General features: G+C 33.4%; 4 protein-coding genes across 6 annotated transcripts in view; 2 read left to right on the top strand and 2 right to left on the bottom strand.

Moving 5' to 3' along the window:
* Positions 1-22293, top strand: part of LOC116848869 — a 29566-nt gene that overhangs the window by 4878 nt on the left and 2395 nt on the right. The window contains exons 12-30 of the mRNA XM_032825429.1: positions 1215-1364; positions 1465-1712; positions 1808-1904; positions 1999-2102; positions 2194-2318; positions 10796-11013; positions 11194-11367; positions 11516-11612; positions 11692-11887; positions 12114-12251; positions 12351-12560; positions 12713-12896; positions 13233-13403; positions 13989-14222; positions 14986-15162; positions 15237-15450; positions 15575-15727; positions 16191-16313; positions 16392-16514. Of these exons, the coding sequence (XP_032681320.1) occupies positions 1215-1364; positions 1465-1712; positions 1808-1904; positions 1999-2102; positions 2194-2318; positions 10796-11013; positions 11194-11367; positions 11516-11612; positions 11692-11887; positions 12114-12251; positions 12351-12560; positions 12713-12896; positions 13233-13403; positions 13989-14222; positions 14986-15162; positions 15237-15450; positions 15575-15727; positions 16191-16313; positions 16392-16514 (3136 nt within the window). The remainder of the gene's footprint in view (positions 1-1214; positions 1365-1464; positions 1713-1807; positions 1905-1998; positions 2103-2193; positions 2319-10795; positions 11014-11193; positions 11368-11515; positions 11613-11691; positions 11888-12113; positions 12252-12350; positions 12561-12712; positions 12897-13232; positions 13404-13988; positions 14223-14985; positions 15163-15236; positions 15451-15574; positions 15728-16190; positions 16314-16391; positions 16515-22293) is intronic.
* Positions 1929-5763, bottom strand: LOC116848840 (phosphopantothenate--cysteine ligase). Of its 3 annotated transcripts, XM_032825362.1 has the most exons (8): positions 5596-5763; positions 4693-4871; positions 4399-4529; positions 4216-4313; positions 3872-4086; positions 3619-3801; positions 2796-3005; positions 1929-2315 (listed from the first exon to the last, which is right to left on the bottom strand). In XM_032825362.1, exons 2-7 carry the CDS (start codon positions 4819-4821, stop codon positions 2823-2825), a joined length of 939 nt encoding a protein of 312 aa, XP_032681253.1. In that variant the 5' UTR covers positions 4822-4871; positions 5596-5763; the 3' UTR covers positions 1929-2315; positions 2796-2822. The 3 variants fall into 3 exon arrangements, with proteins under 3 accessions (XP_032681253.1, XP_032681251.1, XP_032681252.1); XM_032825360.1 differs by having other exon boundaries at positions 1929-3005; XM_032825361.1 differs by lacking the exon at positions 5596-5763 and adding an exon at positions 4951-5481 and having other exon boundaries at positions 1929-3005.
* Positions 6067-6902, bottom strand: LOC116848841 (cytochrome c oxidase subunit NDUFA4). Its single transcript, XM_032825364.1, has 3 exons — positions 6691-6902; positions 6475-6621; positions 6067-6344 (listed from the first exon to the last, which is right to left on the bottom strand). Exons 1-3 carry the CDS (start codon positions 6739-6741, stop codon positions 6288-6290), a joined length of 255 nt encoding a protein of 84 aa, XP_032681255.1. The 5' UTR covers positions 6742-6902; the 3' UTR covers positions 6067-6287.
* LOC116848839 lies at positions 17944-21022 on the top strand. Its single transcript, XM_032825359.1, has 2 exons — positions 17944-20539; positions 20914-21022. Exons 1-2 carry the CDS (start codon positions 18807-18809, stop codon positions 20915-20917), a joined length of 1737 nt encoding a protein of 578 aa, XP_032681250.1. The 5' UTR covers positions 17944-18806; the 3' UTR covers positions 20918-21022.

Consider the following 22293-nt stretch of genomic DNA (forward strand, 5'->3'; position numbering starts at 1 on the left):
GATAACATCGCCACGTCTAAGTAAAAGAGATAATAACAAATTTATATACACGAGCATTAACATTGCGGCGACGACTCTTGGAAGAGAAGGAAACAAACAAAGTTTTATTTTTATAATAAGCCGCAGTATCTGTTGCCCAAATATTCTGTGTCCTTTTGAGAGTTAAGTCCATGCTTTTGAAATTTAATGTAAATCATTTCTGATATCAGGCGTTTCAAGTAATAACGTTCCTCATGCAAAACTTTGGCTTGATCCCAATTGAAATCATGGTTTTCCCTCAAACGGTGTTCTTGTGTGGCCGTTAACTCAACTGTAGAACTCCTTGGTATTCTCCTATGCTCAGCAATGCGCGTAGAGAGTCTTCTACTAGTCTGACCAACATACGACGCCTCACAACTACTGGATTGCAATTTATACACAACGTTATTATGGAAACCAGGAGGCAACCTGTTTTTATGCACATAAATCATTCCTGATAATTTATTATTGCAAGAATAAGCAATATTTGTCAAATTATTTTTAAAAAGCTTTGCCAGTCTGTTCGAAACCACACCAAAAAACGGTATGGTAAAATATTTTTTATCATCATAACTAGATGCTGTCAAATTTGGTTGACAACATCTGGTTATGATGATAAAAAATATTTTACCATCCAAGAGTCGTCGCCGCAATGTTAATGCTCGTGTATATAAATCTGTTATTATCTCTTTTACTTAGACGTGGCGATGTTATCATTGACAGGATTGTTTCACTTTTAGCTGAGCTCAACAAAGGTAATTTATATTGACCATTTTAATTATTTATTATATTTTATTCTTACCTATTTTTATTTTATTTTATGGTTTTTTTATAGTTATTGCTACTTCCTAGTATTCATTTGAACTTCTTAATATTAGTCGGGTAACGGTCTTATCAGCTATAATACTGCGAATAACATTCATGTCATTTTATTAAGGTCTTTAATTAATTCTTTTACTTGTAATGCGTTTGTTTTGTAAACCTTGAGTTTTTTTATATCACTGAAGAGGGTTCATTTGATTGAGCCTAAACGTTTGATTATTTATATTAAGTATTCATATTTAATAAATATTGTTCTATTTCCTAACACAAAGGTTTTACCCATATGGTACATAGCACTATTAATCCTGTGCTTGAACTCGAATTAGCCCTTTTTCCCTTTATTATTAATTTATATAACTGATTTACGGGTGCAGATGGCTATAGCACATTGTCCTCTGGCTATGGCTTTGTATATTAAATATTGCCAGAGCCACAATAGAGAGACACTGCGTGACATTTACAATCAGTACGATGACTTTCATTCACAAGCAGTATGGTTCATCACCGAGAGTTATCAACGAAAGGTAACAAAAATGTATTTGCTTTTATATAATTTTTTATTATTATCATATTATAGTATATAAGGCATTAAAAGATGAACGAGAATACTCTGAAAATTTTTAGAACACAATGTCGAGGGACGCATTGCTGCAATCCGCACAAGAAAACTTTAAATCCGCTCATAGCGATACGAACGCTGCACTGACGGAAGAACAGATAAAATTATTAAAATATCAGAGGTCTTTAGGAAAGACGTTGCACGAGTCAGTTGTTGGTAAACCTCTACATGATACCGTAAAGTTATTATTACTACGTAATGAGTTGAAACTAGCGGACAAATTACGATCGGAATATAAGATACCGGATAGAAGGTATATTAATTTTTATCATTTCTAGTGAAAACCGCCCCCCTCGTATGTTTTATATCATTTCATATTATTTTTAAATTTTTATTTTATCCCAATAGATATTGGTGGTTAAGAATACAATGTCTAGCAGAAGAAAGTATGTGGAGTGATTTGGAGAAATTCTCCAAAAGCAAAAAGTCTCCCATTGGTTATGAGGTAAGGACAAACAGCGCGTTCGCATTAATTTCATGTAAATATATATTTATTGAATATTATTGAATATAATTAGAAGATTTGGTAAACTTTACAGCCATTTATAGACGAATGCCTGAAGTACAACGAAAAGTTGGAGGCAAGGAAATATTTAAGCAGAGTTAAAGATGATCTTAAAGTAAAATACCTAGTAAAGTTGAAGTAAGTACTTCAAATCACACATACAGATACTTTTTAAAAGAACATACAAATAAGATGCATACAGGTATATAAACGTATTATTGTTCCATAGCATGTTGAATGAAGCGGCTCAAACAGCATTTGAGCAAAAAGACACTGCAGCTCTTGCATTTGTACTGGCGCAATGTGGATCCTCCGATAGACAATTGATAGACAAGGTCAACATGTTTCTAGCTAGTCTCAAGAATTAAGATATTTTTATGTTAATGTTAACACGTTAAATATGACACAAGATAAGTGATTTTTATATAAGATATTAACAAGATAAATATTCAATATAATCCATTTACAATAAAAGACAATTTAAGTCAGTAAACACTTGTGTGAGAGAGCATAATTCACATAAAATCAATAAAACAGTAAATACTTCTTCGATAAATATATCTGCTATATCTTTATAATCAATAGCAAATTGATCTAAATATCTGCATAGTTGTAATCTGTACAAAAATGTAAATGCAAAATATCGGTTGTATAAAATAGTGATAACTATAACTTCTGTATATTAGCAGTATTCTACACATATAGTACTATATACTAAACCTGAGTATCCCATTAGTATTCCATAGAAAGTTGTAACATTTTTTTATTCTTGAAATGCATCTTAGAAAATCTAATATTTTAGTATCTAATAAGTAGTATTTAGTATTCTACCTAATTTAATAGATTCCAACAACAGGATCAACTAACTTCATTGGATCGTATAAATTTTGTATGTTTCTCAACGAGATCTTTCACTATTAATTGTTCGATCTCTTCGCCGTCGTTCAGCTGCTCGTTCGTAAGAGATAAAACGTAGTTGGTCTTCTCGCTCACGATTACCACCTGCTGCTTCCTAGTTTGCAACATGTTAGCTATTACAAGCTGAAACAGATTTTTATTTTGAAAACCAAACATGTTCTGAGAAATTCACAGATATTTATTAATATTTATATTTTAAAGAGGTTTTTGGTTTTTAGGTGTCAAAAAATCTAATTTTCTTGCCGTTTTTTATTTCTTATAGTATCTTATAGTATCTTAAGTATCTTATAGTATCTTAAGAATATGTCTGTAAAATAATTAAAAAAAAAAAAGAAAATTAAGAAAGATATGGTTGCTTAAATAAGCATACAAGATTGCCTGAGTGTCTGAAATAGCGCATGCTATGCGACTGTCTAAAATATGCTTTAAAAAATAGAAATTCGTTGGTTGTTAACATTTCAAGTTAATTCAAATATTGACGCTGTGAGGAATAAAGAAAAACAACAAAGGCCTTGCTGAAAAAGATGTAGGAAAGATGACTGCAAAAGTATAATTGGAGACTTAGCAAGTTATTTTCCATTTAATACAATTTTTTTGTACTATAGTTATTTATAAATACACATTCATATACATATGAATATATATACGAATATGTCTTATTGCAAAAAAATCCCAAAGACTGCCTTAAAATGAGCTTAAAAAAAACTAGAAAATCCCCTTAACAATAATTACTTACATTATGATGATATTTATTCAGAGCAGTTCTTGCTTTCGAAATCAGCACGGTTTCGTCAGTTTCCAATTTAAATGACACCACGAACGCTTGCGGCACCCACAAACTGACTAATGGAGCTAAGATCTTTGGTACCAATTTAAGCTGGATAGTTGGAGGCCCGCTTGAGGGTATCTTATGGATCGACTAAACGAACAAAGATTGCTTTGAAATAATAGAAGACATTGCACTGTACACAGTCAGAAAGTACACTTACCATCTCGTTGGAAGGAATGTAAAAGTCCGAGACTGCGGCCGCCAAATATAGAATAGCTCTGTTTCCTAGAGGTGCTAGTGCTTGACAAGCAGACCGGAGGAGCCAAAGATATTCGGAAAGAGTTGTAAAGCTAAGCTGCAGCAATTTTTCCTGGTCCAATGCTTCTCTGTATTTTTGTAACACCATCGCTACCTTTTGTGTGTGTTCTGGTAATACTGTTGAAAAAATAAATGTACTGTATATTAATCAGACCATATGAATATCATATATAATGATATTGATATCATAATTATATCACACACATATAAATTATATATAATTGTACATAATGTGACATGACTTGCCAGTGATAACAGAGTTCTCGCTATCCTCTGATACTTGCAGCATATCTAAGAATTTCTGACCTACAAAGTGCCTAGAGAATGGTTCCAAAGACTTTACTCTGAAATCACAATTAGAAACTTTGGCGTTGTACTATTTTGCTAAATTTATCAACTTATGCTATATAATATGGAAATGATACATACCTATACATAAAAATAACTGCATATCCATGCTCCAAGAAATACTCCGCAGAAAGAGATCCTCTTGTACCTGCACTAAAGTTATCCACAAATCTAACTGTATTGTGTTCCAAAGGTATCGTTGTACCTCCACTCTGTAATATATCCAATTGGAATGTTAGAGATTTATAAACAGGAAATCTATATATATCTGGTTAAATTTTATCTTTATATTATGTAGAATCAAATATGTATTTTGAGTTCTAATTAACTTGTAAAGTTAGGTTTATATTATGTCTATATTTCACTTTTACTTACCGTCACTAGTACTACTTTGTTACCCTTCTCCAAGTGCTTCTTGGTGAATTCCTTCAATGCGCTCTCATTTTGTGCTAAGTCTTGAGGAGGTGGATGCTTGGCATAAAAATCTTCCCATGCTGAGACCATAGTAAATACTTATACACGTGCACGTGTCCAAAACTGACTTAAAGGAATTGCTGTAAAAAAAGAGAATTTTAGAAATTTAACAGCCACTCATTAAATACATGCATGTATATACATATATACATATTATACCTGATATATCAGGCTGCCGTGATATGATAAAATGTTTAGTCTGGCTTTCGAATTGATGACGCGTAAATTCCTTAAATTCGTTCCTAAGTCGTGTCATTGGAAGAATATTCCTCCCACCAACCAATGAGGAAGGAGAAGGATTTGTTTCCGACAAGGACATTCTAATTTTTAATAGAGGGAGATAAGAAGAGAGGGAGATCTGAATATATTTTGAAATATGCATTTAACATTGAAAACAAATCCACGAAAGACGCGACATCAATCCGAAAGCCAGATCGAATATACATTACATAATAGGCCGTTGTTTTCAAAACATTTTTAAACTGTACACACTAGTGCAATAAGTTAGAGTGAAAGTATACTGGTTTTGCAGTTCTTCGCAAACGGACAGATCTAATGAAAACTTAACCTCGCTGTCAACTGTACAGAATATATTGCTAATTATATATATAGTTAACGATAATTTATTTAACGATATTTATGAATCTACGATAATATTTTATCGTGTGATGATGCAGAAATTACGAGTCATACAAGCAGATCTGTCCAATTAATAAATTGAATAAAATAAAATGAATGAGGATTGAAAACTAACCTTGGAATCGTGATTTTCTAAATCGTAATTTCTAAAAAAGTTAGACTCACCGTTCAATATCGGTTAATTAATGCATTTCTTCATTTAGAGTTACGTAAGAATCTCAAAATAAACTACATGCTTATATAACACAAAAGTGCCCTATGTAGTCAGTGTCTCACACTCCTTTCCTTACAAGAACCATATTGAATGTCACAAGAATGTGAGCAAGTGATTTGTGACATATCAAAATCAGCTATTATGAGATTTTTTAAAAAGGAACAAATAACAATAATGATATATTATTTGTCTTTATTTCTTGAACATATTGTTACTTTATATATAGTAGAAAGTGTCATATATACACATTTGTGACAATTTCCACAAAATTTATAACAGTAATTTAAAAAAAAATAATAGATGAAGATAATTTTTTGCATCGTTATTGACATATATAGTAACTTAAAAAAATATTCCAACAGAAGACCCACAGAAAGATTACAAATATTATTCTAGATTATATTAATACTGATTACATAATATATATATAGATAATTCTTTTATTTAATATTAATCTTTCACTCAAAATTACATCATATATATTTAAAAGTAAATACAATATCTTTCTTTTCAAACAGTTTAAGACTACTGTGTTGTCAGTTTGTTAGTTATATGAATAATTTCAAGTGAGTGGCTTATAATTACTATTCAAAAGAATTATAACAATTCATTCCTATAACGATACTAGTTCACATAGTGCAATTCAATACTCAGGTGCCGGGCTCTTCTCTTTGCTGTAATCCCTGACTGGCGATAAAAACTGCAAACAGAAACAAAACAACAGCATAAATATCTCGTACGACCTTCTGTGAAACAATTACTTTGAGACAGATGAACAAAGCGAGATAGGATATTGTCACTTGTGAGTAATCGCGAATCGCTCTTCTCACTTTGTATTGTTTGGTCGAGTAATCGTTCCAAGGCTCGGCTTCCTTCTTATTGAACCAAGAGACATCAGGACTGCGGGTAGCTAGACGCAACGTATAAAACGCCGCAAGAGCTCCTCCACATGCTATACAAACGTATAACGGGATCAGCTGAAACAGAAAGCAGATAACATTGAGGACCAACAGTTCGTGTCGATCACGTAAACTTTGAGTGCTCACAGCTGGGTGCTTTTTCATGCTACTCAACGACAATCCTTGCATCTTGATCATTTTGACTATCGTCTGGAGATTGTAGCGGTTAGAGGAAAAGAATGATATTCGTGTCTCGAGTAAAGCAGACGCACCAATACGTCCAATCTCGAAGATTAGGGCTGATATCTACCTGCGCAACAAAACATCGACTAGTTGAAGCACCGCGACACGAATGAGACGGAGGATTCACACTGCGTCCGATATCCAACGTACGACGTTTGATATCCAATAGGAGAAAAGTTTTCTAATAGAAAATTCAATTCTTTATTGGAAAGCTGTTCTCTTATTGGATATCGACGTCATACATCGGACATCGGACGCGGTGTGAATCCTGTATAAGGCTGAGTTTTCACTGAGCGCGTCACGCGTCGCGTCGTCTGCCTGCGTCACGAGTTAACCAATCAAATCCTCTAATTGGGATGACGTGCGCAGACGTACGACGCACTTGTTCCAATGGAACGATTTGATTGGTTAAGACTAATAGTGTTTTTCATTGGCAGAATTGGTGCGCACTGAGTGCGCACTAAGCTTGTTCACAGTATGTTATTATATTGAAAGATTGTCTTAAATAAATTCTCAAATATTTTTAACCAGTAATATAATATGTATAACATACGAATATTTTTAATCAGTAATATAATATGTATAACGTACGAATCATTTTATAACCTAAAATATTTTTAAATATGTATTAAGACACGATCTTAAATATGAAAATGTATTGTAAACAAGCCTTAGTGCGCACCAGTTTTGCCAATGAAAAATGCTATAAGTTCCCACTTAGCACGTTATGTGTTGCGTCGTCCGAGTTAAGCCAATCAAATCGTCCCATTTTATTTGGCGTAAAATTACGCAATAAAATGTGACTATTTGATTCGGCTCAACTCGGACGACGCGACGCGTGACGCGCTAAGTGAGAACGCATCCTAATGACTCCTGCACACAGGACGCGGTAATGCTTGCCGCGCGGCGGAAGTCTGCGCGACAGCCAATCAATATATTATTTTTCCGTAAGAGCTAGAAGGTTATTACGGAAAGCAACATATTGATGGGTTGTCACGCGAACTTCCGTCGCGCAGCAAGCATTACCGCGTCCTGTGTGCAGGAGCCATAAGTCCCAATCTACAATAAGAATGCATTCGGAGAGCTCGCTATTAGCACTAGTCAGCGCTACCGTGTCATTCTGTCCTTGTTGTATATCTAAAGAACGATAAAGATAGAAGAATGCGATAGTGTTGGTAACGTGCTCCCCGAACGCACCCTACGTGTAGCCCATACAGCACAAATCTTCAAAGAACGTTCTAAGGATGTTCTAAGGACATTCATACATTCTAAGAACGTCCCAGAACATTCTCTGAAGATTTTGTGCTGTCTGGGAGTAAGTTCATGGACGTAGTGGCCTGGTTTACATCGTGCATTTGATACGCGTACTAAATAGTAATTTTCTATTAGATAATCTTAATATAGACAATGTATATCAACAGCGACGCATTCTATCAATACAATACGTTTTGTTGATGAATATTATACCAGCTTAATATACGATTGTTTATATATATCGTCGATATTAAGATTATCTAATAGAAAGTTACTATTTAGTACGTGTATCAAGTGCACGATGTAAACCAAGCCAATGGGTGCTTTCCAGTTGCGTACACTGTATTACACAATACTAGTTTATTGGTTGTATATTATCTTATAAGATATTTTAGATAATATGTGACCAATAAACTGGTGTATACGTGTATATCAAGATGTGTTAAGCAATTGGAAAGCAGCCAATAGGTGTAGTAAACTTTAAGCCTTAAGGGACGTCTACATTGGAAGTAAATAGCAAGAAGTAGGAAATAAGAGTAAGAAATTGACCAACCACAGTCGAATGTAAGAAGAATAATTAACTATGATTAATCAATTTCTTATTCTTACTTCCTACTTCTTACTGTTTACTTCCAATGTAGACGTCCCTTTAAGAAATTGATCAATCACAGTCGATTATTCTTCTCAAATTTGACTGTCAATTTTTTTAAGGCTTAAAGCTTACTACACCTATTGTGGATCGGGACTTAAGCCCGTATCAGACTACGGATTAAGGCCGGTATTCATAGTCGAATCTTCTTTCAAAATCGTCTTAAGTAATGTCTTAATATGCGAATACGGCTCTGTGATTGATTCATGACATCTTAAGACAGTATTTAGGTTGATATTTCACGTGTTGTACGACAAGTTTTTTGGATACGTTCATTGGTTGACGAACAGAGAATCTAGAAATATTCTATTCGCGTAATAAACGTATCCGAAAAGCTTGTTGTACGACACGTGAAATAGCACCCATAAGATGATCTTAAATATAAGATCGGACTATGAATACCGGCCTAAGATTAATAACATGTTCGACTGGCTCTGGGATAACCCACTCTGGGTTATTCAGCCTACGTTTATTGGTCAAACAAGTACTTATAAGCTTTATGATTGGCTAGTAGAGACTTATGACGTCATTAATCGCTCTCGGAGCGATTAACCCAGGGCCAGTCGAATACGCTATAAGATTGAATTGAAAATTGGCCAATCAGAGCAAAGTTAACCAAACTTGAGCTTAGTGAGTTTTGTTCTGATTGGCTAAATTTCAATTCAATCTCAATCCTAATCTATAGTCTGATACGGGCTTTAAAAGCCAAATCACACTAGCGATTGGCAATTGATGATTGACGATTGAAGATTGGAACTTGACCAAAGCAAGCCAAGGCTGAAGCTTGTTGATTCGTTAAAATCTAATCTTTAATTGTCAATCTTCAATCGCCAATCGCTAGTGTGATTTGGCCTTTAGGCGCATTTAGCGAAAAAAGCGCTTAGTGAGCAATCAGTAATTATTGGTTTTTATTGTTAGATCTTTAAATCTAGATCAATTATATTGGCCGCGTTGGGTGTATATCAGTTGGACACGGGGCAATTGGACACAGTCCAATCACAAGTCGCTGTTCCAAGGGACCCTACAAATGTCTCTAATCACACGGTGCTGTGATTGGCTGTGTCCAAATGCACCGTGTCCAAGTGCACCGCTCCCGGCCGCGTTCAGTAGAACAAGTGATCAGTAAGCGCTCAGTGAGCTCTTGCATCTGATTGGAGTATAGTTGGAGATCTAAAAGAATATGCCAAATCATATACAAGAGCTCCCTGAGCGCTTACTGATCACTTGTTCTACTGAACGCGGCCATTGACGAATTGCTCAACTGTTGTCCAACTGTTGAGTTCGCTGAACGCACCCAATATTTGTAGTGTATAATAGAGGGCTCTCTCTTCTGTTCGAACCAATAAGAACAAGAGGAGGAAAAAATCAACGAACTTTCTTCTGCGATCGACATCATTGTGCGACGTAGCCCGTGGCGGTATTTCACTTGTAAAAGTGAATTTTTCCATAATTTTGGGACGCGGGTATAAATATAAATGTTGATCTCAGAGCTGCGCGCGAGGACGCGCAGGAATTGAGTAACATCGGCATGCCGTTGGCGGTGCTGGTCATGTAACGATCCCCGGACACGTCGTCGTTTCACGAGCGAAGAAACGTGTGCGAACAGCCCGACGCGATAAGCTCGAGATCCTCCGGTTGAATGTCAGAATATTGTCCTCACCGTGGTTCGAAAACTGCAGAATACTAAATATAATTAACTTCGTTAAGTCGACAAATTTGATTGAATGCCATATTTCTAAAACGCGACGATCTGTGGCTTTTCGGTATTTTGCTCGCCAATTATTCCAAGAAAAATCGGATCGGCTGCTCCTGGATGTAAGTTTAAGAATATTTATGAGGAGGATCCTGAAGATTTACTTTTTTTCTAACAATATATGGGTACAGAAAGTATTTGAGCAGCAATAAAGGCGAGAGAAAGAGACACAATTGTGTATTGTGCCTTAAATATATCTAAACAGTCTAAAACATATCTATTAGAATAAGAAAGGAAAATGTCAAAATATCCACAAATGATAGAATCAAGATATCCTATTTTGACAAGATTGTAAGTGAACTGTAGTTAAATATATATTACTGACAATCCTATGTGGTGTCATAGTCTGTGAGCAAAAATGGGCTTCTCCACAAGCCTACAAGGTCAGGCATCACACGAGGCATTGCTGGGTCGCCAGGATGCTGAGATCAAGCTGCTGGAGACTATGAGAAGATGCCTCACGACAAAAGTTAAATCTGACCGAGAGTATGCCTCTAGCATTTCTTCTCTTACTACTCAGGGAAAGAAGATTGAGCGCAATGAGGATCTTGTTGGAAGTCTTATAGCACAGGTAGTGTGTCTGTGTATTTATTATTATTGAGTGACTAGTGTACGTGAAAATATATCAATATATATTAAATATATTAAAAAATTTAAATTATATATATGATATAAAATTAATAAAATATATTTTAAAAATTAGTACATAATAAAAATATATATGATATATATATGTGATTATATATCACAGGGTTGGAGAGACATAATGGACTCTATTGATCAGACTGCAAAGTTGATCAAACTACAAGCTGATTCTATTGAAAATATTGTAGTAGATCAATTGAGTACATTGTATTCAGAAAGGAGAAGAGCCAGAAAGGTGTATCAGGAAGAACAGACGTGGCTGAATAACCAGCTTCAACAAGTAAGTAAAATAAAATATATGTTGTAATAGTTAAATACAAATGACATTAGATTAACTAGAAGTTTAGATAAATTTTAACAATTATATGTTACTTATATTTATTGTTAATTGAGTTTAATGACTTCTTGGTTTGTGTATTATTTTTAAGCTAACAGATGATGTAGCTAGGAAAAAAATGGAGTATCAGAAAAACTTAGAAATGTATAAATTGATGAGGTCACGATTTGAGGAACATTATGTAAAATGTAAGTATCTTGTTTTGATCTTGTTACAAATTATTAGAATCATTATAGGAAAGTAATAAAGCGATATTTTATGTTTTAGCTGGTAGGGGTGGTCGTAAGTTGGATGAAGTCAGAGAAAAATACCAGAAAGCATGTAGGAAACTTCATCTAACACACAATGAATATGTACTGCTACTGGGTGCTGTAACAGAATGTGAGCATGATTTAAGAACTTGCTACTTGCCGAGTTTGCTTCATCGGCAACAAGCTATTCACCAAGAATTTATAACTTCGTGGTAAGTTATATTCTATTATGAATAATCTTAATATAATATCCAACTAAGATACTAGCAAAACTTTATTCCTTCTATTATTCTAAATTAAGTTCTTAATATTATTTCTGATTTTTCTATTTGCACGCTACTAGAATGGAAGAGGTAAAATATATTATTGCAGAAATTAACCATTGTTCTCACTTGTGATGTCAATTACGTAATTAATATGTACTTTACAATTTCCCAGGAAAGGAATACTTCAGGATATTGTAAAATATTCAGATTTTACAACAGAAAAGTTCCTGGAAATCCATGTGCGAATGCAAAAGGCGGTCGATAGCGTCAAGCCTATCGAAGAGTATAGAGATTTTATTGGAAAACACAGGTATATATTTAACGTTATATGTTTGCTCATATATATACACACACACACACTAATTTATATACATTTATCTAAATGTCACGAGTCTTGATGTTAATGTAGAACTAGGCCAGCGTCTCCAATCAGATTCACGTTTGATGAGAACCTTGTAGATGACACTTCAGGAAAATTATCGCCAAACAAGTTGACTGTGGATAATTTGACTATAGATTGGTTGAGAAGTCGTCTGACAGAACTTGAAACTTCTCTTAAGACCACGCAACAAAATCGACAGAGTCCGCAATTTCTGCAAGAAAACAACAGCGATTCTAAGTATGAATTTTTTTTTTTATTAATATAGCAAATATTCTGTTAATATCGGTGATCAGGTTTTTATTCTATTTATCAGCCAATTTGTTATTGTCGAATTTCTTGTTTTATTTAATTATAAATGTGCCTCCAACCTTTTTGTATGTTGCCACCAGAATTTTAATCTTGGACTACACGCATGAAAGAGAAGAGTTGAGATTACGTTGCCAAGAAAAGAAATTACAAAGACAAGTGGATGTTATAAGGGGTGCTCTCAATGAGTTAGGCTGTGAAGAGTTACCTTCAGGTTGTGATCTTTCCATGGAAGGTTCTTTCACTGACTCACCTACAATTAGTAAAGTAAGTAAAAATCTAGGCATATTTTTCTTATTCTATTTTAACAAAATGATAAAAATTTGTTAATATAGGAAATTAGTGGTATACTGTGTGGGGTTATGCCTTTGTATTGCAATTTTTAATGTTAATATTTGTATAAGAGTGATCACAAAGAGAGAGAGAAAGAGAAAGGTTACTATTCTAATTAGATCTTGGCATTCACAAAAAATCCTTTCGCGATTTGTAATAAACTAATATTGTATGTAAATGTAAGAATGTTTTTGTATTCAGTTAGTTTTTTTTACTGAACACTAGATCCCCTAGAATTACAAGTTGGTTAGATCTCTAGTGGTATTACAGAGAAACACAATCCCAGACAGTGGTCTGTTTACGCTAAGAAGAAACCAACGATTCATGACAATATTTAAGTCGCCTTTCAAATCTTTGCCGGCAATTCATGATTCGAAAAACGGAGTGATTAGGGCAAATAGCGAAGGATCTACAGTCAAAGCAGACAATGTTCCCCCTGTTGTATGTGTTACAAATTTTATCTGTGTGGTGTCTTTTCTGAGTGCTCATGTGTGGTTCCTGTGATTAGTTGTAAAATGATAAGATTACAAATAATTGATACTTTTTGTATCAAGAATGTCTAATATAGTATAAACTTCACACACAATAGCACACATTTATCTCAGCTTCTGTTCCATTGTGTTTGTACCTTGATACTGCCACACAGATTTAGACAGTATCTTCCTCATAGATTTATTTTTATCATTACAAAGGATGACGCAAGGCTCACAAATAATTCTCTCGTTATCATGTTTTCATGTACTGTATGAAGTTATAGTTTTATATGATTTATTATGATTTAAAGAAAATGTTGCATGTTTAATGAATATGCATATTATTTAATATAACACTTATATGTTGAATTAAGAATCTCATTAGTGTTGTATAAGCATGAAGAGAATTTTATGCATGCAAATGAATGTTTTTCACTGATTTTCAGTGACGTAATAGGCTTTTATTTTATACAGGAATGTATTTCGAGCACTGTGGCGCTGGTTGAGATTGCATACATTTTGACAATCTTAAGAAATTGAATTCATTTTGTAGGTACCACTACGCGGAATCTCTCACTTAACTAATAACCAAAAGAGCAATGGCAATGGTGGGCTTATGGAGGAGGAGTGGTTTCACGGAGTGTTACCGAGAGAGGAAGTCGTGAGATTACTTGTCAATGAAGGGGACTTTTTGGTGCGCGAAACGACGAGGAACGACGAATGTCAAATAGTTTTATCCGTTTGTTGGGATGGACACAAGCATTTTATTGTACAAACTACGCCAGAGGTAAAAATGAAAGCTTGTATAACTTCGAAATTATATATGAAGTTAACTTGATTTTTTCAATTATAATTTCTATTATATATAATTATATATTCTATATATAATTATATATAATTATATATTCTGTATATATTATATATATATATATATATATATATATATATATATATATATATATATATATATATCTCTATAATTATATATAATTATATATAATTATATATTCTGTATATAATTATATATAATTATATATTCTGTATATAATTATATATAATTATATATTCTGTATATAATTATATATAATTATATATTCTGTATATAATTATATATAATTATATATTCTGTATATAATTATATATAATTATATATTCTGTATATAATTATATATAATTATATATTCTGTATATAATTATATATAATTATATATTCTGTATATAATTATATATAATTATATATTCTGTATATAATTATATATAATTATATATTCTGTATATAATTATATATAATTATATATTCTGTATATAATTATATATAATTATATATTCTGTATATAATTATATATAATTATATATTCTGTATATAATTATATATAATTATATATTCTGTATATAATTATATATAATTATATATTCTATATATAATTATATATAGTATATAATTTTTACATTTTTTAATATTATATGGAAAAGAAATTTTTGTGATAACAGTTTTGATAGCACATATAATCTCCTTGAGAAACGAATTATATTAAAGTGTGCTATTGTAGGGACATTATAGATTCGAAGGACCGACATTCCCATCCATTCAAGAGCTAATCAGACATCAATGGTTATCCGGCCTACCGGTGACTAGTCGATCCGGTGCTATTCTTAAGACGCCAATTTTGCGCGAGCGCTGGGAGCTTAATAATGATGATGTCATCCTTTTGGAGAAAATAGGTCGAGTGAGTATTCTGATACTTTCCGTCCCAACGTTTTATATGAAATGCTATAACGACGCGGACGATTTTACGTGCAGGGAAATTTCGGGGATGTGTATAAAGCGCAACTGAAGACCTGCAAGACCGAGGTGGCCGTGAAAACTTGCAAAGTCACGTTACCAGATGAGCAGAAACGCAAGTTTTTGCAAGAGGGGAGAATACTGAAGCAATACGATCACCCGAACATAGTCAAACTTATTGGTATATGCGTTCAGAAACAGCCGATCATGATAGTGATGGAGTTAGTACCCGGTAAGACGGTAATTTCATCGCAAGAACGATGTCGTGCCACGCTAATATGTAGTGGTAACACGAATAGTTCTTGTGTCGTAGCGAGAAGACGTTGAAATTTATGAAAGCTAATCGCTAACTGTAGGTGGCTCATTGCTCACATATTTGCGAAAAAATGCCGGCACGATAACGCAGCGGGAACAATTGCGTATGTGCAAGGATGCCGCGGCTGGTATGCGCTACTTGGAATCTAAATATTGCATTCATAGGGACTTAGCGGCTCGCAATTGTCTCGTAGGTAAATAACTTTTACCACACCTCGTGTGAGAATTTATCAACGAGATATCGGTAAAGACCGTCAGTCCTGTACAAATTTTTGTGACCGTAAAAAGTGTACAGAGGAATTGAAGAAGGATAATGTTATAGACTATTTTTAGTCATCCGATATAAATATCTGAGTATTTAGAATATAATAAGTATGAATTTTGTATATAAATTTATGATTATCTCAATGTCTTATCGATATATATGCAGACCTATATTAAAGTACATGAGATATTTTTGTGCAACGGCATTTTTACAGTTATTATTTAAGTTGATTTGACACAAAATTTATCGATATGAGGTTCAAACAGCGAAATTTTTCGTATAACGCTATAATACGCTAAATTCCGTAAGGCTGACGGTGTCTATTCTTCGATGACTTGGCTAGTTCTGGCTGGAGTTGTGGGTAACATTGAAAATATATAATATTTCTACAGGATACGAGTGTATAGTCAAAATTTCCGACTTCGGTATGTCAAGAGAGGAGGAAGAATACATAGTTTCAGACGGCATGAAACAAATTCCCATCAAATGGACCGCACCGGAGGCGCTAAATTTCGGTAAATTACAAACATCTCAATAGCTCGTTAATGTAAAATCGTTCGTATTAATTAGCAGAGCGTTTCAATCTGTTACAGGTAAATACACATCGCTCTGCGACGTATGGAGTTACGGAATCTTGATATGGGAGATATTTTCTAAAGGCGGCAATCCGTACAGTGGTATGTCGAATTCACAGGCGCGCGAGAAGATAGATGCAGGTAAGAGAGAGAACAATGAAGACTGAATAAATGATCACGGGTCAATATTCCTATATTTTAATATGTTGATATCTATCCATTAATATCTATGAGTAGAGTTGTGTGATTCATGAAATTGTGTAATTCTTTTTAAAAATCGCGATAACTCAGATAGCGCCACACAATATTTACAAAATATTTTAGAAATATAGATATTAAATGTTTTATAAATATTCAAATGTCCGAGATTTTCAGGTATAAAAAGGATTATAAGTATCTAAAAATATTTTTTATAAATACTTTTATAAAAAATAATCATTTTTTATAAATACTTTTATGAAAAAGATTATAATTTATGAAAGATTTATGATAAATATTTTTAAATATTTATCATAATCTTTTTCATACCTAAAAATCTCGGACATTAGAATATTTATAAATTATTTAATATATTTCTAAAATATTTTGTAAATATATTGTGTGTTGTCTGGGAAATGTGATATGTCGTATCACAATTTTGTATTGTAAATATGATTTTGAATAGCAACGTTTAAGGGCATTCTAGTGTGACGAGTAAAAAAATCGATTTTTTATTTTTTGCATATTTTTATAGTTTAGAGTCTTTAAAATATATCCCTAAAATATTAAAATGAAATTCGCTAAATTATTGAATAAAGGTTTAAAAGACGCAGCCTCTATACGGCGTGCCGCTGAGATTCCCGGACGGATCACTTGCACGTCAAGTAGTGTTATTCTACGCCGCTAGATAGCGCCATATATATATGTATAGCTTGAGAATCATATATCTAATACTACTATATATTGCTAATCGCCCTATGTTGCCTGTAAGAGGAGCTTGTCCCAGAATGACAGACTAGGTTTGTCGAGTTACTTGTGCTATTCACACTTTTACACCTAATGCCCGTTGCACACTAGTGCACCTCATACAACACAAATTTTCCAAAATACGTTCTGAAGATGCTTTTAGGACGAAGGGATGTCATTAGAATATTTTTAGAACGTCCTTTGAAGATGTGAGTTGTCTGAAAATAGCTAATATCCAATAAGTTTATTTGCATTAATTGAACTTTTTACACTTTCACACTTAGTGCACATTAATTCTTTAGAGGTTCTAAAAATGACGTCATGAGTTCCGTTCGTGTTACGAGTGTAATTGCAATTTTGATACACTTTTTACACTTGATCCCAAGCAAGAGTGAAGTATATCAGAATTGCATTTACACTCGTAACACAAACGGAAAACATGACGCCATTTTTAGAACCTCTAAAGAATTAATGTGCACTAAGTGTGAAAGTATAAAAAATTCAATTAATGTGAATAAACTTATTGGATATTAGCTATTTTCAGACAATTCACACTTTCAAAGAACGTCCTAAGAATATTCTGATGACGTCCCTCCGTTCTGAAAACGTCTTCAGAATGTATTTTTGAAAATTTGTGTTGTTTGAAGTACACTAGTGTGCAACGGGTATTAGGTGTAAAAGTGTGAAAAGTACAAGCAACTCGAACAAACCTATGTCCGAGAAGTATATTTTGACCGTAGTGCGCAGGCGCGGCGATCAGATTATATATATGTATATATATATATATATATAGACACACACAACACACAGGGTGTTTCACTTTAAGTGATATAGTCGATTATTTCGCGAATCGATGATTTTATTGAAAAATTTTTCGAACGAAAGTTTCATGACTTGAAGGGAAACATATGATGAAAATATGAACTTGATCTTGAGTGATCTTGTCAAAATCAGGTCAAGGTCATTAATGTTTTTTTAAACGGAAATCCCTATTTTTTATTACATATTCTTGTAGCTTATCGTGAGAGCTTTCCAAAACACTATAATAAAGTTACGTTTCATTGAGTACTTTCCGAGTTATGGAGCTTGAAAGTTACAGTACCGCCGGCGTTATCCATATACGCATGCGCGTGTGAGCGAGATAAAAAAATATATATTTTTCTCATTTATTAGTATTCACTTATCAACTTATTATTAAGAAAAACGAAGCAAAGATGGTTCCAAATTCGGAGATTCAGCTTATGTTTAAAAATCAGCCGACTTAGCTTTTGGTTCAGACTTACTAGACAAAGACAGAGCGCTGTTCGAGACCTACAAGCATGCTCTCTCTCATCCCGCAACATTCAAGAAGTAGCGCGCGTTCTAGGTAGTATATATTTCAGTGCGCAGCCCTGTGATCTCCCGGTGAAATTTTATTCAAAGTTTCTGTTACAAACAGTCACTGCTCTCGAGCTCTGAACGAAATAGACATGAATTTTTGGAGTAAACATGGATAGGAAAGGTAAACGAGGTAGTCTGACGCGTCCGGGAAGAGCGAAAAAAAGAAAATTTTGCGGAAATCGGCATACCATCGAAGCTGAGACTAGTTATGTCAGTACATCGGCAGAAAAATTAAGAAAGACTGGAGACAACGAGCTTCGTATTAGCAGAGAACATGGCTATAGTGTTCTCAACTTCTTTTCAGTTTTTTCTGCCATTAGTGCACTTGTTATGTGTAAACAATGTAAAAAAGACATAATGTTTAAAGAAGCAAGTCCTCGTGGATTGGGGTTCAAAATAGCAGTAGAATGCAGTTGTGGTGTAACGTATATAAACTCATGTCCTTTAATTGACAACGCTTTTGAAATAAACCGAAGAATAGTTCTCGCCATGCGACTCATAGGCGTCGGAATGAAGGGACTCAATTTATTTTGCGGTATTATGGATATTTGTCAAGGACTCGCTATAAATACTTATTATGCATGTCTTCAAAATATCTATTGTGCGAGCGAAACAGTGTATGACATCGTGACGAGGAGAGCAATCGAGGAAGAGCGGGAAAAGAACGTTGAACACGGTAATCTACCATCGGAATTGACTGTATCTGGAGATGGCACGTGGAAGAAAAGAGGCTTCAGTTCTCTGTTTGGCGTCTCCACGCTCGTTGGCGTATACAGCAACAAAGTAATTGATACACTTGTCAAATCAAGCTTTTGCCAAACATGCAATTTATGGAAAAACAAGTTTGGCACTGTGGAATATGAAGATTGGAAACATTCCCATCAAGATGAATGCACAAACAACCATGAAGGATCTGCTGACAAAATGGAAGTAAATGCGGTGAAAGAAATGTTCTTACGATCAATGGATAAGTATCAAGTAAAATATAAGAGATATGTAGGAGATGGAGACAGTAAAACGTTTAAATCTATTTCGGAGACTATGATATATGGTGAAAATTTTATCGTTGAAACAAAAGAATACGTGGAGCATGTTAAAAAACGGATGGGTGCGAGATTACGCAATACTAAGGAAAAAAACAAAGATATTGGTGGAGAAGGAGCAGGAAAATTGACAGACAAGATTATCAGTGAATTAAGTACATACTACGGCTTGGCAATACGAAGAAATCCGGAGTCAGTGGAAGAGATGAAAAATGCTATATGGGCTACATTTGATCACGAAAGATCGACCGACGAGAACCCACATCATGAACGTTGCCCTGAAGGCTTCACGAGCTGGTGCGCGTGGCGTAAAGCGGAGGCTGCAGGAACACTGAATACTTTCACACACGACAAGATACCGCTGAATGACGAAGTGTTAAATGTCATCCGACCTATTTACGAAGATTTAACTACCGATGATTTATTACAACGATGCCTCGGATCATTTACTCAGCATAATAACGAAAGTTTAAATTCGTTAATTTGGACAATTGTACCAAAACATCTGCACTGTGGAAAAAAGACGGTGGAAGTTGCAACTTTTTTGGCTGTTTGCCTGTTTAATGAAGGATTTCATACCATTTTAAAAATAATGGACGTAATGGGATTGCAAATTGGCCAAAATGCAAAATTCCTCGCGGATAACAGGGACAACGAGCGCGTTAAATGTTTGGAGCAGCGAACGTCGTACGAGTCGAAAGAAGCAAGAATCGCTAAGAGACAAAAAAAAGCTGGCCAACATGAGTTCTTTGAAGTTGAGGAAAGTCTCTTGTATGGCCCTGGTATAACTGATGAAGGGTAAGTTACTAAAATTATTCATTATCCACTTCATAAATGCATGAGAATCTTTAAACGCGTTTTTCTTGAAACGATATTTTTCAAATCGGGCGTGTATTTTTCTTGGAAACTACTGGGCCGATCAACTTGCAATTTTACATACATAGTGCATACATAGTGCACATATTAGATTATCGCTCGAAGTAGAATCTTTTTAATAACTTTAAAATTACTATTTTTCTGGACCGTGAAAAGTTAGAATTTTTTAATAAAAATCAGACTACTATTTTTTAAGTGCTGCCATTTTGTCAATTTTTCTTCAAACTACTTAATTCTAGTTCGGGCGATAGCTATATTCATAAAGAACGATATAAAAACAAATTCGTTTATTTCAGATGACGAAGACGGCGGCAATCAACGCGCCCGATGGAAAACAATTTTACAGTGTGATCTGTTTTGTCCAATTTTATTTTTTCCAATTTTGAATAAAAAGCTTTAACAAAATTTGAGATGTTTCTTCAAGGATGGATAAATATCAGTACAAAACATTAACTCTGTAGTTTTAATCATTTGCTTAAAATTAATTCCCCAAAATCGCCTTAAAAACGGGTCTTTACACTAGAATACCTCCTTAAATAAACATTAAACGTATTAAAAATAAATAATTCTACTCTCCTCATACTAGATCATATACAATATAAATATTCTCTCAAATGTTTATTATAAGAAAACACATAGAGCTGCTGGTCAGTAACTTATGTTCAACCTTCTTTTATTGCATTAAAAACTTTTGATGAGCTATCGCAAGCAGCGATAGCTGATCATGCCGACATAAACAAAAATTCTAACAACACAGAAACAGAAAAGTTTTTGCTATGTAGCATGTGTAATGTGGCATCATGGGAATTTTCTAATAAGATTCGGAATATGTTTTCAGAAAAAGTAGATAATGATAATACTTTTCAAAACGAAAAATATCGTTTTTTTATTGCATGTCAAACTAAGCTTGCTACTAGTACAATATAATAAGATTGTACAGAATATTTTACTATAAAATATATTAAATATTATATTAATTATAATAATTAATATAATATTTCTTAAAATATATTAAATTATAGAAAATAAAAATGAAACTATGAAAATATACATATATAAAAAATATTGTGTATATATATAAAAACACAAAAATATGAGAAATTAGCATACATATCCTCCTTATCTTGCCATAAATAAAGATTTTAGTATGTATGTATATAATAATTTTATTTTTTTAGTTCTATATTAAATATTTCTACAAAATTTCCACAAATAAATTAATGGATTATAAATTAAGGAATAAATTTTGAAGAGATTAAAGCATGTATGTATATATACAATGTTAAAAATTTTTAATAATATGAGCTACATTTGCGTCGGAACTGTGTACTTATATTAGCATTTAAATTATACGAAGGAAAATTAATTTTTGTTTCACTATTTCTATGTATGTATAAACATTTAATGAATAGTAATATTTTCTTGCAAATACTTTTTTTAGTGACATGTGATTTTGAATTGCAGATGCGATTTTGCGATAAAGGTTCAATTGTGTATCGCATTGCGATTCAAGAAAATTGCAATACCTGCGATATCGCAAAAAATCGCATATTGCAATATATGAGTATATTTTAATGTAATATTTGAATTATGAGCAGTTAAAATTTTACATGTGTGTTTACATCAGAATTGTTGTTTAGAAATAACATGTGTATTTCTTCTTATCTATTGAAAAA

This window comes from Odontomachus brunneus, unplaced genomic scaffold, assembly GCF_010583005.1.
Source record: "Odontomachus brunneus isolate Ranch 3 - 2012 unplaced genomic scaffold, Obru_v1 Obru_scaffold_101, whole genome shotgun sequence".
Taxonomy (NCBI): Eukaryota; Metazoa; Arthropoda; class Insecta; order Hymenoptera; family Formicidae; genus Odontomachus; species Odontomachus brunneus.

Excerpts from the sequence above, each read along its gene's own strand:
- LOC116848839 (XM_032825359.1), top strand. The coding sequence starts at position 18,807 with ATGGATAGGAAAGGTAAACGAGGTAGTCTGACGCGTCCGGGAAGAGCG.
- LOC116848840 (XM_032825362.1), bottom strand. The coding sequence starts at position 4,821 with ATGGTCTCAGCATGGGAAGATTTTTATGCCAAGCATCCACCTCCTCAA. Across the intron at positions 4,314-4,398 it reads GCAGTTATTTTTATGTATAG|AGTAAAGTCTTTGGAACCAT; the intron begins GTATGTATCATT and ends TTGTGATTTCAG. Across the intron at positions 3,802-3,871 it reads ACATTCCTTCCAACGAGATG|TCGATCCATAAGATACCCTC; the intron begins GTAAGTGTACTT and ends TTGTTCGTTTAG.
- LOC116848841 (XM_032825364.1), bottom strand. The coding sequence starts at position 6,741 with ATGATCAAGATGCAAGGATTGTCGTTGAGTAGCATGAAAAAGCACCCA. Across the intron at positions 6,622-6,690 it reads GCATGAAAAAGCACCCAGCT|CTGATCCCGTTATACGTTTG; the intron begins GTGAGCACTCAA and ends TTTCTGTTTCAG. Across the intron at positions 6,345-6,474 it reads ACTCGACCAAACAATACAAA|TTTTTATCGCCAGTCAGGGA; the intron begins GTGAGAAGAGCG and ends TTCTGTTTGCAG.